Raw genomic sequence first — 17,562 nt, forward strand, 5'->3', positions numbered from 1 at the left:
AAGTGCAGTCCATTCCTTTACAAAACTAAGTAGTCAAATGAGCTCAGTGGTTAAGCATCAACCTATGAACCAGGAGGTCAAGGTTCGATTCTGTTCTGGATACATGCTTGGGTTGTGAGCTGGATCCCCAGTAGAGGGCATCAGGAGGCAGCTGATCAATGATTCTCTCTCATCGTTGATGTTTCTATCTCTCTCTCCCGCTCCTTTCCTCTCTAAAATCAATAAAAAAATATTTTTAAATATTAGTCAAATGATTTTGATTTTAGAGAATCAGTGGCTACATGTTCAGCCGAGCCATTGCAGAAAACATGATGAAAGCCTAGCTGGGCACCAGATTTCAGAGTATGGCAATAGCGCTGAGAATCATTCTTGACACAGATGGGTCTTGTCTACCTGAGAAGCATCCTGCCCTAAGACAGGTTGGCTAATCTGTGGCTGGAAGGCGTGATGTGAAGCTAGATCTGCAAGGGAACGAATGAGCGCCTTCTGTAGTACTTCAGGGGAGTCCCTTCACTCACCGGGTGAGTTATCAGGGCTGTCAGAACCGAGGAAGCCAGAACAGGCTCAGAAAATTCCACTCACATCTGTTTTGTGCTTTGTAGACTTGAGATGCTTTCATTCCCTCAGTAGCCCCAGGAGCTAAGTAGCACAGGTGTCATTACTGATGAATTAACTTCTCTATAAACATTAACTGTTCCAGATTACATCTTTATTCTTTTGCATTTACCTAGCACTTCAACCACCAATTTGTTTATATTCCATACACAATTTCAGTAAGATGAGATTTTGGGGCTAGGAAAGAAGGTAACAGTGAACGGATAGCATGTAACTTCAGGTCTGTCTGGGACTCAACATTGTAGGTTATAAGTGAGGAAACCTGGGGCCCTGGGGGGGTTTACTTGGCTGGTCCTAGGTTGCCTCCCATGAGGTAGACCTGGAACCATATCCACAAAAACTGCCCTGGCTCTCAGAGGAAAACAGACACAGCCTGAAAAGAGCTGTCTTATGGCTTCAATCAAGAGGGAGAAAGGAAAAAAAAGAAAGAAAGAATAAAGGGAAGTCTATATAAGCTCTAGAAATTATAGTTCCAGGAAAAAAATAGAGTAGAAACTCTGAAAAAAAAAATGTTTTTCTGTCTTCTTGGTCTTAATTTATAATTTTAGCTAAAAGTTTTTCAATAGCAAATCCTTAAAGCATGTAAAAACTGAAAGTACTATTCTTTTAGCGCAATATTTTATTACCTCTAATTAATCCTCTGATTCATATATAGGTATTTGCTGATATCTCTAACTCTTAAACTGTATTAGGAAGCAATTTTTTAATATAAAATTCTACATTAAAATTAAAAGAATCCTGGAAAGTTATTTTTAATTCTGTGCAGAGACAAGAATGATTCTAGATGTTGTAAATGTGTCAGAAACAGGCTTGTGTGTTCAGTATGGTTGCTATTAGCCATGTGCAGCTATTTACATTAACGTTAAGGGAAATAAAATGAAAATTTCAGTTTCTTGTGTGTGTGACATAGATTTGTAACCACATGTTGCCAGTGAGTACTATTTTGGACAGTGTACATATGAAACAGTAGAATTTCTAAATACGAAACTAGAAACTCTACTAGTATAGGGTTACATCAGCTTTGTGACAAAATCATGAGAGAAAGGACAAAGAAAATTAATTTTTATCTTTCTCTCTCTGATGCTTCCTACCTTTTTAGCTGTTGACTGAATGGACATAGGAGACCACATGATGAAAAACAGTAAATGTTAATGAAAAAGTTCACCGAATTTCTAGGGAACATCCTACTCCTTCATTACACATTATCGAGGGAAGATGAGAATTTATATATATAGCACCCTCTGTCTACACACTATGTTTTCTGGAACCTTCCCCATTTAAAAATCACTACCTAAGGTATCCTTTATATCCTATTTATTCCAAGAGGCATAGAATAGTTGTCAGGAGAAAGGAAAAATACTTTAACAGGATACCTAACAACCTTTGAGAACAGAAAATAAAAAGATGCTAATACCCTATTCCACTGTGAAGAATGCTAACCCCCCTACGGCAGAAACAGCACAACCTTCCAACAAAGCAATGCTATTAGCTCCACTGAGAGCTTTAACATGTCTCCGTTTTATTCCTTAAACGCTGAGCATTGAAGTGTTTGTGGAGAGTCACACAGGCCTGCTTATGTGATGAGTTCCAGTCACCCGTAGGGGTGCTCATCTCTCACGGAAACTCATTTCACATCTCATCAGTTATAACCAGGCGCTGAGGAAACGGGGCTTTCCTGTCTCTGAGCTAAGAAAACAGACACAGAACTACCAGCTCAGGCAACCCCCGTCTCTGGAAGTGGAATGAGCCTGCTGCCCTTCCGTGGGTCACCTGGCAGAGCGATCGCTGTGACATGTTTCAGGGGCATTTTAGGAGACGGGGGGCATAGGCCAGGCCTGTTAGTTCCAGGGGTGCAGTTACTGACTGCGAGATGCTGCTGCCGGGTCCCTTTGTCCAGCACGTGGCCCACTGATTTTGTGTAGAGCTCTGCAGACTCCTTCTAGCGAACATATTGTGACACAGGCTTCAAAGAGATGCTTTAGACAGCAGTTTCAAAAGATGGCAACATCGTCGACCTGTTTGTGTGACTGAACAAAGAGATCAAGGGCCTCCCCTTCAGATATTAATGGTTTACAGGAGTTTATAGGTAGCAGTGATTGTGTACAGAGACAAGAAAGGATCTAAGGACAGGGCCCTGTCTGGGAGGCGAGAGTCCTTTCAAGTGTGTGTTTAACTCTGTCGGTGACGCAATCAACGATTTTAAAAATCTAGCTGTACCTTGTAACTGAGCAGGGAGTTGAGATGAAAATAAAACACTCCCCAAAACATCAAAGACTGGACACGCATGTTTTTCCTCACGGTTATGACTAGGTGGAGAGCCTGTCACTTCGAGGATTATTTCAACTCTGACCTGGTCATTGCATTCTGCATTCATCTTTAGGGTCCAGCTCAACATTGTGAGTTTCAGGCTCTTGAACTCCAGAACACTGTCCAATCTAGAGTTCATCAGGTCACACAAAAATAAAACACAATGCGCACCGACGACAGCATTCTCTGGCTATGAGGACGTTTTTTTTTTTTTTCCTTTGAAAACTGTGTGGGTGGAGTAAGAAATTCTTGTGACTAAGAGGGTATGTTCCATGTCGGTCTGAAGAGTGTGTTTTCTCTGTGTAAGGTAAGCATGGCCAGTGGCCCGCAGCTTCCTGCATTTCCCAAGTGGAAAATGCTGCTGATGACACATCCATTTTCATTTGGCTCCAGAGTTACCGCCTAACTTAATATTATTGTTTTATTGTTAACAGGGTAACAAACAACACTTTTACAAAGCTGGAGATTTCATTTAGGGAGCACTGTCTATTTTTTGTTTTGTTTTGTTTTGGCGGATACTGATAAAAAGCAACTCAAACAATGATTCCTAACAATGATGTTTGCTCCACATTTTAGTTTATATTTTGAAACATGTTTTGGTTTTATGTTTCACATCTTGAAAAACTCATTTCATATGCAAGACATTATTTGATCCCCAGATCTGCTCTGTAAGAGCTTACTTAACTGATATCCTTCCTTAGTCCCATTTCACATGTGTGAAAACTGAGTCTCTCAACTGTGGTGACTCACCTGTGCTCCCACAGTCAGCTAGTAATAAGGCTACTGTCAGTGTCTGGAGCAGCTCTGATTCTCCCAAATGTACTCTTTAATGCACAATAAAATGCTATTTCTTCTAAAAGAGACAGCACGGTGTTACTAGCAACAAAAACATAGACTCTGGGAGCAGTGATCAGAGTGCAGGTCCTGGCTCTGTGATTCACCAACCATGTCACACTGGTCAACTTACTGATCCTCTTAGGCCTCAGTTTATACCCCCTCACTCCCCGCCCCTTTACAGATGTGTGGAGAAAACACTGAGTGAGTTAATGATTCTTTATAATAATATCTGGCAGAGTCTAAATACTTAAGAGAGTTTGCTTATATAATTATTATTAAAGGTTACTGCTCTCTCCTTACATTTTTGTTTTTATTATTTATTTTAGCATAATTTCGGAGCTGATTCCCCAGGTAGCACTCAGTAGTATTTAGGAAAAAAATTGTATTTCTAAAAGAGAAATACTTTTATATTTACAGAATAAAAAATGTCTCCGAGGATGTATATTTTCTGACAAATCATTTGCTATCTTTGCATTGCTTCATTTTTAATTACTTGTTTGAATTAAAGTTTGGCTCTTAGCATTTTCTTAAAAGAACCTACATTTTGCAGTCAGAGCCTTTAAATAAATAACATCATATTTTTACAAAGGAAGCCATATAAGTTCTGAAATTACTTCACCATCCATTTGCTTATACACTTATCCTGTCAACCCAGGTGGTATATGATGAGGATTAGAAAAGAAGTCCCCCTTTTTTTTTTTTAGGATGAACTTGATCCTCCCCCGGGCACTTAGCTTGACAAATGTAGCCCGAGTATACTTTTAGGTCCCAGTCATCCCCCTGGCCGGGTGCCCTTTTGCAGGGAAAGAACTGACCAACTGTACCCAATGGTCCTGTCTTCTAGCTCCCCGTGAATGACGTGCCTCTTGCAGCCGAAACTGCTAAATGCGGCACTTCAACAAAGACATTTGAACGTGACACACCTCATGATACTTTTTCACGGTTTTCCCCGAAGTGCACTTGCAGGACTTGCGGTTGACAGTGCCACAGCCACAGTTTCCTCCGCAGCGCTGCACGAGGAGGCACCGCGGGAAGAAGACCACGTTGGTCAGCTTCAGCTCCTCTCGCAAGTTTACGGAGTAGTTCCTGGGAGTGCAGCTGTAACGCTTGGCATCATCATTGAGCCTGTCCAGGTCCACTGTAAGAAACACACACGGTGTGAGCAAGTGCACGCTGTGAGCAAAAACACACAGCATGTGTTTCGGGGAGAGGGATTGAATATGTCTTTGGGATCTCAATTATGACTCCAAATATCACAGGTAAAAAGTCTCACTGTTCTTTTGATCCTATGTGCCTTTCAAAAAAATAATTATCATCAACAACAAAGAAAAACCAAAAGCCCTAAAAAACTTGGCTAAATCTATATATTGGTTCAAATTTCCTTGTATGTTTTCTAATGAAAAAAAAAAATGTTCTGAGGTTAAAATAAGTAAATGGCCAGCAATTTGAAATAATTGCCTTTATATATTTTTAAAAATATATACTTTATTGATTTTAGAGAGGAAGGGAGAGGGAGAGAGAGATAGAGACATCAATGATGAGAGAGAATCATTGATTGGCTGCCTCCTGCATGCCCCCTACTGGGGATCGAGCCTGCAACCCAGGCATGTACCCTTGGCCACAATCGAACCCAGGACCCTTCAGTCCGCAGGCTGAGGCTCTATCCATTGAGCCAAATCAGCTAGGGCTAATTCCCTTTATCCTAAAAAAATTATTTATTCTAAATAAATCCTGATTCGAGGCTATTACTTAAATATAATTTGAATTATATCAGGGACAATCACTCTAATATGTTTAACCAGCAGTGAAACCTTACAAGTCAATGTGAGAAAGGAAAATGTTTTATCTTATTTCAACTCAAAGGTCAAAGAAAATGGCATTTGGGGGGTTGTGAATCTGATGCATATTTGTGCATCGGGTCCTAGATGGCAGTACAGCTTAGTGATTAAGTCTTGGGCTGTACAGGAAAGCTCAGCTGCCTTCACACCATGGCTCTGCCTCCTTAACTGCTCTGAACCTCCGCTGCCTCATCTATAAAATGTAAATAGCATAACTACCTATTTCACAGCAATATTTGAAAGATTGACTCTAGTGTGCAGTATACCAATACTGTTGATTATTGTGCATTTTGATTAATTTTGACTTTTCTTGCATATTTTCTTTTTAAAGTCAAATAATCAAAAATGAAAAGAAAAAAGTCAGGCCTTTCTTCTCTTTCTTTCTTTTGGCTGTTACTCTATACACATGATTGTCAGGGGGTATGGTTACGGGGTCTTCTATGAATGAAGAGCATCATCCTACATTTTTACATTTTAGTCACAAAGATGTATAGGAATTACATTTGTCTTTTATATTATATTATATTATATTATATTATATTATATTATATTATATTATATAAATTACATTTTAACTAGTGGTATCAAAATCCATCCAGTCCTCCATCCACCTGACATGCAAATCCTTGACTGTTGAGCACATACATGACCATGTCCTCAGGAGAAAGTCCCTTGTCTGCCCGAGTTCCACACCATTGCCTAGTGCACGTCCTTTGTCACCACAGCGGCCACCACAGGAGGGGTCCCTCCAATGCCAGTTGGGTATCATCAGGCTGACCCTGGACTCTGGCCCCAAGGAGTCTTAGTCGCAAACCAAAACTGCTTGAGAAGCAGTAGAGAGTTCTTTGGGGGCAGAGGTTCAAGGCTAAGGATGCTGTCAGTAGACTGCATCTGAAGGAAACGAAAAGAAGGCACTAGTGGGTGAAGGCACTTAACCCCATGAAGTCAGCTGACAGACTGGCCAGATGGCCACATGACCCCGGCAATAAAGAACTCAATGGGAATTGAATCGGTGCCCTGCCCTGAGTGCCTTTCATATGTGCAACTACGCTTGATTCTCAAGGACAGAGGTATTTCCCCAACTTTAATGTGCTGAGCCCAGGACATGTGGGGGCTGAATACATGCTAAATAATTACTAGGCATAACTTATTGCTGGTTTTCTTTTCTTCTTTTGTAAAGACATCAGAAGTTTAGCTACAATCAATCCAGATTTGAATTGAATGAACTCTGTCTTGGGAAAGGAACAATTTTATTGCTGCTAAAGCCCTGTAAATAACTGCAAGCAAAGCAGGAAGCATTACATAAATGGATTAAGAAGTGCAGCAATCATCCATTACAAGTGTCCTCCTGATAGAAATGCTGATGCTGGCCTGTGCATTACTGCGCCTGTGGACAGGGCTGACGCAGAGGGCCCACTCTGCCGCTTGGGATAACGGAAATATTTTGTCTAACATCGTGGGGAAAAGAGGTGCAATTAGCAATAAGAGGCTGTGATGTGCGGGAAGGCAGGGAGGGAGAGGTGGGAAGTAACAGTACTGAGTCTCTCTGTAGTTCAGCCCTCTGTTAGGCACCTTACACATATGCCTCTGTTTCCTTCTCCCCCAGGCTTTTGAGGTGGCTATTACTTACCCAAAGTGAATAGTAAGTGGGAAAAGTGGACTGCAAACCCTTTTCCCATTTGCTCTATACTCTGTCACACAGGCAGCATGGGGGAATGAGAGGTACCTCATAGCTGAAGGAAGAACACCCCACCTCCCGCTGTACCCAGCTTTTCTGTAGGCTGCTGGACTAGGGCTGGGCTGCTGAATGCTTCCTCCTTATCTCTAGAATGTTTCCAAGACAAATTACAGTGCTTTCCCTATAGAAATGTAGCTGAACCCCCAAGTGCGCTCTGCAAACCAGAATAGGGCATGCACGTCTTACTTGCCTTAAAACACAACTCTATGCTCATTGTCTAAGTTTACTGACTGCCCTGGGTACTTCCGTTTCTTATCCGCCATGAAGAGACTTACGGTGCTGTCAGTTTTATGCATCCACTCCCTAAGGTGACTAAGAACCAAGGCGGCCCCCTGTGACTGCTGTAGAGTCCAGCTGCCCTGCTTATCAGGGGATGGAAACCACCAAGGCGCTCAATTTAGAACTAGAACTAAAAGGTTCTTCTGACCGGATACAAATAACTTCAAAGCAAGAGTGCAGACTCTGCAGGGGGTACTGAGTTTCCAGTCAAGGGTGACAGATCAGCAGTGCGGCAGAGCAGAGAGCCAGACCAGGGGCTGAGAGCAATTAACACTTCCGGTGGAAGGTACTTCAGTGGGAAGGGGGCTGTGGCTGAGCCTGCTGGGAGGGAGGAAGACCAAGAGGTGCAGATGCAGAGAGAAGGGCTGCCCTTTCCTTTCCTGTTCAGTCTCCATGGCGGGACAGTATAGGGCAGCAAGGGTGTTCCCATGAGAATTCAAAGACCCATTACTTTCATGCAACTTCCCTAGTTCCCCCAGGCGTACATAATGTTATAATTCCTCTTTTGCTGTCCTTTTGAATTTGAGTCTTCTTGCCTTTGCTTGGCTCTTCAATGTCAGTTAAGATGTGGGGCTGTGCCCAGCCAGCATGGCTCAGTGATTGAGTGTGGACCTATGAACCAGGAGGTTCGAATCCCAGTTAGGGTGCCTGCTGGGGTTGCAGGCTTGATCCCCAGTTGGGGGCATGCAGGAGGCAACTGATCAATGATTCTCTCTCATCATTGATGTTTCTATTTCTCTCTCCTTCTCGCTTCTTCTCTGAAATCAGTAAAAAAGAAAATTATTTGGGGCTGTTCACTGACAATATGTTGGAAGGGCTGAAAGGTTTCACTGTCCTCAAGGGCTTCCTCTGGACACGTGAATCCAATGCGGGGCCCTGCACAGCGCAGCAGGAGCACCCTTCCATCTGCAGCCATGCCCTGCCCTGAAAGCATAGCCCAGTCACAGAAGCTCCTTGGGCTGTGATAAGAGCTCTGGGCTCCGAGTATTGGGGAGGAAATGAATAAAACAATGGTATATGGAGAAGGCACACCCTTGTTCAGTGTCTAATCCAGGGGTGGGCAAACTTTTTGACTCGAGGGCCACAATGGGTTCTTAAACTGGACCGGAGGGCCGGAACAAAAGCATGGATGGAGTGTTTGTGTAAACTAATATAAATTCAAAGTAAACATCATTACATAAAAGGGTACGGTCTTTTTTTTCCAATAGTTTTATTCATTTCAAAGGGGCCAGATCCGGCCCGCGGGCCGTAGTTTGCCCACGGCTGGGACTCTAATCCATGAGGGTTTAGGTGTGGAAGAAAGGAGAGTCAGCCTGCTGTTTTTGATTCTGACCATCTATATGCCTAAGTACCAGGTAACATGAAAAGTTCTGCACATGGATGATTGCATGAAATCCACAAATACACTATGAATTCCATACTGTTATTGCTCTTATTTTTAGAGTTGAGGGAATCGAGCTTTTGGAAGGTTAAGACCAAAACTTGTCCAAAGCCACACAGTCAGTGGTAGAGCCAGGGTTTGAATCCAGGTTTTTTCATGCCTCTTACACGTCTGAGCCTCAGTCTCAAGATTTCAAGGAGGATGTTAAGAGCAGCTTCCATAAGCCATGCTGGAGCCTTCCCTCTAGAGCAGTGGTCGGTAAACTGCGGCTCGCAAGCCACATGCGGCTCTTTGGCCCCTTGAGTAGGCTCTTCCACAAAATACCGACTTCTGCGCATGGGCCACAAAGTTTCAATCGCATTGTACATGCGCGCCAGCAAGTGGTATTTTGTGGAAGAGCCACACTCAAGGGGCCAAAGAGCCGCATGTGGCTCGCGAGCCGCAGTTTGCCGACCACTACTCTAGAGGACACCCAGTGTCCAAACGCCCTGGCTTTCTAGGTGTGCTGATAGGCACTGACCTGTCATTTTCAAGATGTTGTCAATTACATATACCCAAGCAGGTGCTCCCATGCACACATCACCACCTACCAGATTATACTGGAAGAGTACACCATGTTCTGGCTAATAAGCCAGGCAAATGTAAGAGAGCGTCTTTTTTCTTTGATATTGAGCAACCAATATAATTCATTTCATCTTTTTCACCTGAACTGAGGAGACGTTTGTCTATTCATGATCTTCATTTTGTTTCATCATTTTCTTTATTTGGATGCTTCTCTTCCACTAAAGCATAAGGCTTTAGGAAGCAGAGGGTTAATTGTCTTTTTATACCACCTGTCCTAGTGCTCTGCCCCCAGGGGAAGGACCAAATGTAGGTCATTTAAGTCCACCTCTTCTAAAACCATTTTGTTTCAACAATTAGAAGCAGGGTACTGTTGAAGGAAACACAAAATATTTGAGTCTAAGCATGTGGGTCCTTTTAGGATACCTGAAATATTCAATTAAAACCAATAAAATATAACCTGAAGTCATTATGCACCCCTGGACAATTGTTCCTGATTTTCTTTAAACATCTATCTTTTATGACTCGGAATGAAAACCCAGAAACTTAAAACTAATATTAGAGAGCCCTGGCCAGGTGGCTGAATTAGTTGGAGTGTTGTCCCATACACCAGAAGGTTGCCGGTTTGATTCCTGGTCAGGGCACATACCTAGGTCATGTGTTCAGTCCACAGTTGGGGCACATATAAAGGCAACTGATTGATGTTCCTCTCTCATATCAATGTTTTTCTCTCTGTCTTTCTGTCTAAAAATCAATAATAAAAAAATACATATCCTTGGGCGAGGTTTTAAATATATATATATATATATATTAAAAAATGATTCCAGAAAGTCTCAGCCATATATAGCCCTACTAAACAATCCAGATTTTCTTTGCAAGGAATAAGTACTTAACGACAACTATCTGAGCAAATCAAACTAATGATTGTGTGAGGTTAGACTCGAGAAACTGGGGTTCCCTAATTATGATGCATGAAGATGATTGTCCCAAGATCCATGGGATCTAGAAGCAGTGCCACACAGGGTAGAGAATGGCATCAAGAAGGCTGGTCCCTCATACATATTTCAAACTGCTCAGGAATATGTCCTTTGCCAAATGGAAAATGATGTCACAATCTGTCATGTAAAGGGCTCTCATTTTGACTTTGATGTTACAACACTGCATTTATGGTGCTGAGGGTGGGGGTGAGAGGTAAAGGGAATGTATAAATAATTGTAGGATTTTTATGTCAACCAACTAGAGGAGCTCAGCCTTTTTCAAGGTTCATAAATTCCCCAGGAGAAGTCATCATCTTTATGGACATTACAACCTCACTGTAATTCTCTATAAATCTACACATAATTGTGAAAACTGTTTTCACATTTCAACCCCAATTTAGAAGTGCAAGTAAATCTGGAATGAACAACTATTTTATAGTTTTCAGTGAGGGAATATCAAAATGTTTTAAACTTAAAATGTTAAATTCCATGACTTCATTTGCTGGTTTAATTTCTAAATGGAAACATTTACCACTTGTATTTATAGAAATCAACCTAAATAATATTAAAAAGTTCCCAATTAGACAATCCCTAATTTTCAGGGTTTAAAAACATTGTTAAGCAATGAGTGAATGGGAATTTATTGAGTACCTACTATGTGCCTGGCACTGTGTGGGCTGCTTTCACAAACCCCAGTATCATCAAATTCTCATAAGTAAACCCATTTGATAGTGGAAACTGAGATGCAGAAGTTAAGTGACTTGTCTAAAGTCACTGGACATATGATTCAGGCATTTGACAAATATGTGCTGAAAATGAATGGATGAGTGCATGAATATCTGCAAGGCATTGAATTGGGCATGCAAGCAGCTCACACCATCCAAAGGTAACTCTCTGAACTATAGGAACTCATGACCTGGGCGGATGTATAAAGTACATCTAAGAAACGAAAAGTGAGAAAACAAGTTAGGAGATGAAAAGAATCGAGGAGATTTTACGGTACATGTCCCTCCTTCTTTCATTTACTAGAAGATAACTAGTCTCTGAACTTTAAAAGCCATTGAATTTCCCACAGCATGGGATTTGCAGCCAAGAAACCTAGATGAATGTCATGGTTCTTTACACTTTGCAGTTGTCGCGGAAAGTTTCTGAATTTGTTTATTTTACATGTAAAATGGGAATAAGAATACTCTCCTGCTAAGGAATTTAGTCAGATTGAGTGATTTAAGAGTGTTTGAAGCATAGGTCCAAACCCCAGCTCTCAGTAGGTACACCCCACATTATTGTTGAAATGAGTAAAACAGATCAATGAGGTAAGGATAAGAACAACAGCTGAGATTCTGCAACTGGTGATCACTAAGAAAAGGAAGGTCATGTCCATCTTGATCTAAATGTCAGAAGGCAATGATTGTGTATTCAGCTTCATTTCGTGGGCCTTAGCACAGTCCTCTGCAGGTAGACACTTAATGAGCCAGCTCTCCTCACACCAGCAGTGTCAGCATAGCGAGAGCTCTCGGAAGGGTGTGCTTTCTTCTCAAGTCCATTTGGGTGGTGAGAAAAAAAGATGAAGGGGGGAGGGTTCCCCATGTTTCACAGAAAACAAGGGCCCAGGACCCACAAGGCAAACCTATTCATTGTTAACAAGAGTGACTGTGTGGAAAAGGCACATTTGCACACCCAGACACTAAAGGTTACTTACGGTTGGTTTTCCACCACCAAATGGATTTTTTTCTAAGCAATTTGCACGTGAATCATCAGCCCAGATGGGAGGAATAATTGTGATGATGACAGTGAGGTTAGGATCCCCATGATGACGGACAGTGTTGACTAGGAATTCCATGCTGTATTGGTAATGGGAGGGGCTAAGATTTTCTTCAAACATTTCATGCCTGTGTCCTCCTAGACACGTGCAACATGATACACAAGTGTACGGTTTTAGTAATGTTTTCTGGAAAACTGAATGAGTGATGAATCTAGATACTTACAAATCATATGGATCATAAACAGTGCCTACAGTAGAAAAAGGAAAGATTTGTAAAGGAAACATGCAGCAAGCAAAATGGTGCCAGAGTGTTACTGGGTAAATAATATCATAGAAAAGTTTAATATGTACTTGGTGATCATATTGTAAACTTTTAATGAGTGTACTGGTTATGTGGATACTTAAATACTTAAACAATATTCGTATACTCTGCAGGAGGGAAGAGAGGGGAGGGGTTCACAGAAATATCTTGCTTTTTTAATATTTACGTTTGTATTCGAAAGTAATAATAGTAGCTATCATCTATTGAGGGTGCACTAGGTGTTATATATTCTGCTGTTATCAATCCTAACACAACTTTGTGAAGTGGTTGTAGTTAGAGATACTTAAATTGCAGAAAACAGAGGCTCAGGATCTATACATGACTTCGTCAAGGCCACTAGTCTTAGGATTTGAGTTAGAATTTTATGCCAAGTTTAAATGACAAGGAATTCCATGCTCTTCCCACTATAGCAATCTTTCTTTTACTCTATTTCTATCAAATTTGTGGGAAACAACTTTAATATTGATAAATAAAACTTTCACTTGGTGCATACCAGATGGTTCAGGAAACTCAATGAAGGTAACCCTCATCCAAAATGAGAACTTAGAAAAATAAACCCATTTTGATTGAATGTGCCTAGTACCTCAGTTTATTTGATGTACAGATAGACAGCTACAGAAGAATGATATCTCAAGGCTGACTTATCAGATTCATCACAGTGTCAGCCAAGGGCTTTCTGAAAATTCTTATGCAGATCTCAAACAGGCAGATAAAGTTATAGACATTCCACCTGTGGTGGCTTCAGCTTGTCTCTAAACTATGTTCGCATCTTAACGCACTCTGAAATTACATACCACCTGATACATCACTATTGAAAACTCGTATCTTCTTGGTTAGCATACAGGGGCATAACACAGCAGATATAGCTGTAAAGACTAATCTACACTAATAAAAGAGAAACATGGTAATTGGCGTACGACCGCTACCCTTTTCATTGGCTAATCAGCGAGATATGCAAATTAAATGTCAGCCAAGATGGCGGCCGGCAGCCAGGCAGCTTGAAACTAACATGAGGCTTGCTTGCCTCAGTGACAGAGGACTCCAACGTTCCCCGCCTGCGGCTGCAGGCCTCTGAGCCTGCAGTTTAAGAAACTCTGTAACAAATACCGCCGGGCTTCAGCCAGCAGATTCGCAACATTGTAAGCAAAGGCCAGAAACCTGTGGAGGCCTAAGAGCTGGAGCCAAGCCTCAAGGTAAAGCTGGCCCAGAATAAAAGAAAAAGAAAAAAAGGAGCGGTTGGGAACTTCCGTCACTCCCAGCCTGAAAACAGCCCTCAGCCCCTCACCCAGACTGGCCAGGCACCCCAGTGGGGACCCCCACCCTGAAGGGTGTGTGACCAGCTGCAAACAGCCATCATCCCCTCACCCAGGCTGGCCAGGCACCCCAATGGGGACCCCCACCCTGATCCAGGACACTCTTCAGGGCAAACCAGCCAGCCCCACCCATGCACCAGGCCTCTATTCTATATAGTAAAAGGGTAATATGCCTCCCGGCACCGGGATCAGCGTGACAGGGGGCAGCGCCCAAACCCCCTGATCGCCCTGCGGCTCTGTGTGTGACAGGGGGCGGGGCCCCAACCCCCTGAGCAGCCCTGCTCTGTGCCTGATAGGGGGGAGCTCCCCAACCCCTCCCCCATGGGCCCTGCTCTGTGTGTGATGGGGTAGAGCCATAACCTCCCCATCGGCCCTGCCCTGAGTGTGAGAGTGGCGGTGCCCCAACCCCCTGATCGGCCCTGCTCTGTGGGTGATAGAGGGCAGTGCCCCAACCCCCTGATGGGCCCTGCTCTGTGTGTGACAGGGGCAGCACCCCAACCCCCGGATTGGCCCTGCTCTGTGTGTGATGGGGCGGCGCCCCAACTCCCCAATCGGCCCTGCTCTGAGCCCGACCAGGGGCTGCACCTAGGGATTGGGCCTGCCCTCTGCCACCCGGGAGCAGGCCTAAGCCAGCAGGTCGTTATCTCCCGAGGGGTCCCAGACTGCGAGAGGGCACAGGCCGGGCTGAGGGACTCCCCCCTCCCCCCCGAGTGCACAAATTTTTGTGCACCGGGCCTCTAGTTTAAAAATAAAAGGTATTCTGACCTAAGAGAACTCAGAACCATTTCAAACATTTTGGTACACAGCACATTTATTTTATTTAATCCTCAGTTTCCTATGCCAGTTATTTATTAGTAAATAGTTTGCAAATTAAAGCGTTGGGTGTTTTAGATTTTAGAAAGAAATCATATAATTGGTATTAGATCCAGATTTATAACTGTCTTAGAGTTACATCTGTTTAGAATCTGTAAAAATTATATATTCCAAACCCCACCATTTGGAATCAATTACTATCAATATATTTTGATCCACTTGATATTAAAATACTGATTTTTTAGAAGAGGGGTCATCAATTTTGGCTAATAAAAAATAGAAACTAATTTTTAAGCATAATTATAGTTCAGAACTACTAATATGAATGGCATCAACAATTATCTCCATATTCTTATCCAACACTTAAACTGTGAAAACACTCTTTCCCCTTGCTATTATACATGTTGGGTTTTTCTATGCTAAACATTCATTCTGGAAAATCAAGTTCTCTTGGAATAAGTAAAAGAACAGATTTCACATTCTTCATCTCTATAAATTGCTTCTCAAGAAATTCCCAGTCTAGTAGCGCTTAAGGCCAATCATTTAATTTAGAATGCCAAATTTCACACTATGATCTTAAGTATAGAAACACTGCCCTTAAATTTAAAGGTACATGTTTTATAGCCCATCACGGAATAATTTCAGTTAAACTTCAATGATCATACAATGATTCAAAGGTTAATTGCATAGCTTTTAGAATATCCATATGATTTTTTTACTAATTACATGCAAATCTGTGGTAATATAAGCATTGGCAGAATAAGTAGATGAAACTTGAACTTGACAAAAATTTTTAAAACTTTTGAGCAGTTTTGAGGTTGAAGGCATATGGTTGAAATTATTGGCAAAAAATTGGGTTTTGGAACTATAGTTATCTACAGATTTCAATTATCCATAGTACTTTTTCTCCATTACCACCTAGAAAACTTAAAGTTGAATATATTAACTTGTAATATTATCTTCAGTCAGAAATTCTTATAGACAAGTTGGAGCTTATCTATTTCTTGTGAATTTTTTAAAAAGTAGATCTTATGCGATGAATTTCGGGCTTCAATACTTGACAGTTATTTGTGTCTTTTCTCTCCCTCTTCTCCACAAACTTTTACTGTTCTCTTTCTTCCCATTTTCAACTCTCTACTTAGACCTAAAAATTCACTGTCACCTAACCTCCCTTCAAAAAAAGCGATAGAAGCAAAGCATAACATTTAATTTTGAACATTATCTCTTTCTACCTCATTCATAAGTTCTTCACCCAGTTTTGGTGTTTTATTGTAGAATTTACAAAGCTCTGTGTTTGACCCTTTGACAATGAAGGGTCATTTTAGAATCTTGCTCATTGGTATCAAGAAAAATGCCACTTTTGATCAGTCTGGGCAAATCCGAAGAATGGATATTTAATAGATATTCCTAAATGATGTTTGCTTCTGCACAACATCATTAACAGTTACCATTCTGATAACAGGTAACCTTTCACGGATCCTATAAGTTTACATTGTACTTGATACCTAATGATACCACTAGGTATCTAGTTTTTCTGTTTTCACTCTTTACTCACTTCTCCTTTCTTATACATCAGGATACAAATCACAAATTTGTATTTTTTTAAAATATATTTTATTGATTTTTTACAGAGAAGAAGGGAGAGAGATAGAGAGCCAGAAACATCGATGAGAGAGAAACATCGATCAGCTGCCTCCTGCACATCCCCCACTGGGGACGTGCCCACAACCCAGGTACATGCCCTTGACCGGAATCGAACCTGGGACCCCTCAGTCCGCAGGCCGACGCTCTATCCACTGAGCCAAACCGGCTTCGGCACAAATTTGTATTTTTAAGTTCCAGAAGCTGAAACTAGCAGCTGAAATATTAAACCTGACTTCCTTTGCTGTGACACATGCAGGTGGTTCAGCATCAGTGGAACGATAAACAATTAAATCAGCACATTTATACAAGTGCAGAGGCTGTGGTGACTTGCCAATGTTAAATGAAACGGTACAGATCTGCCTCAGGACCGTTTTAAACAAGTGATTAAGAAATGGAGTCTAAGCCAACTGGGGAGAGAACTGTTTACTCTGTCAGAAAAAAAAAAAAAATGTAGAATGTCACCTTGAATGCTCTTAGGAAGTTGTTTCAGCAACCAAAGGCATTTTTAAAAAAAATCCTCACCCCAGTATATGTTTATTGATTTTAGAGAGATAGGAAGGGAGAGGGGGAGAAAAAAAGAGGGAAGAAAGGAGAGAGAGAGAGAGAGAGAGAGAGAGAGAGAGAGAGAGAGAGAGAACCATCAGTTGCCTCCTGAATGCATCCTGACTGGGGATGGAACCCACAACCTAGATATGTGTCCTGACCGAAAATCGAACTGGCAACCTTTTTGGTGTATGGGATGACACTCCAATCAACTGAACCACCGGGCTAGGGCAAAGGCATTCTTCATAAATCTGTAATCCTTAGTATATGGGGTAGGTTTCTGTAAACGTTAGACATATACTGATGCTGGATTATTAATATCATCAATATCACAAACAGTAATTGAACATCTGAAATGTATCAGAGCCTGTGCCAAGTGCTGGAGACATGGGGTGAACAATTTCCAAAGCCGTGGCTCTCCACCATGGCTTCCTCTAATGACCAACCTCAACTCCTAGGAGCCACCAAATAACATCAGCACTCCACCCCGTGCCACCTTCAGAGATTCTGAGTGAATGCGTCTGAGATGGGACTAGGCATTTGTCGTTTTTTTAAAGATCCTCAGGTGATTCAATGTTAAGCTAGAGTTGATGCCCTTAAGTCAGAGGATTTCATGTTCCCTTTAACGTACA

General features: G+C 41.9%; 1 protein-coding gene across 2 annotated transcripts in view; it reads right to left on the reverse strand.

The window, feature by feature from the left end:
• Positions 1 to 17,562, reverse strand: part of PDGFD (platelet derived growth factor D) — a 222,435-nt gene that overhangs the window by 6,176 nt on the left and 198,697 nt on the right. For both annotated transcript variants that reach the window (XM_059707926.1, XM_059707925.1), the window contains exon 6: positions 4,683 to 4,897. In XM_059707926.1, the coding sequence (XP_059563909.1) occupies positions 4,683 to 4,897 (215 nt within the window). The remainder of the gene's footprint in view (positions 1 to 4,682; positions 4,898 to 17,562) is intronic.

Source organism: Myotis daubentonii, chromosome 9 (assembly GCF_963259705.1).
Source record: "Myotis daubentonii chromosome 9, mMyoDau2.1, whole genome shotgun sequence".
In the NCBI taxonomy this organism is placed as follows: domain Eukaryota; kingdom Metazoa; phylum Chordata; class Mammalia; order Chiroptera; family Vespertilionidae; genus Myotis; species Myotis daubentonii.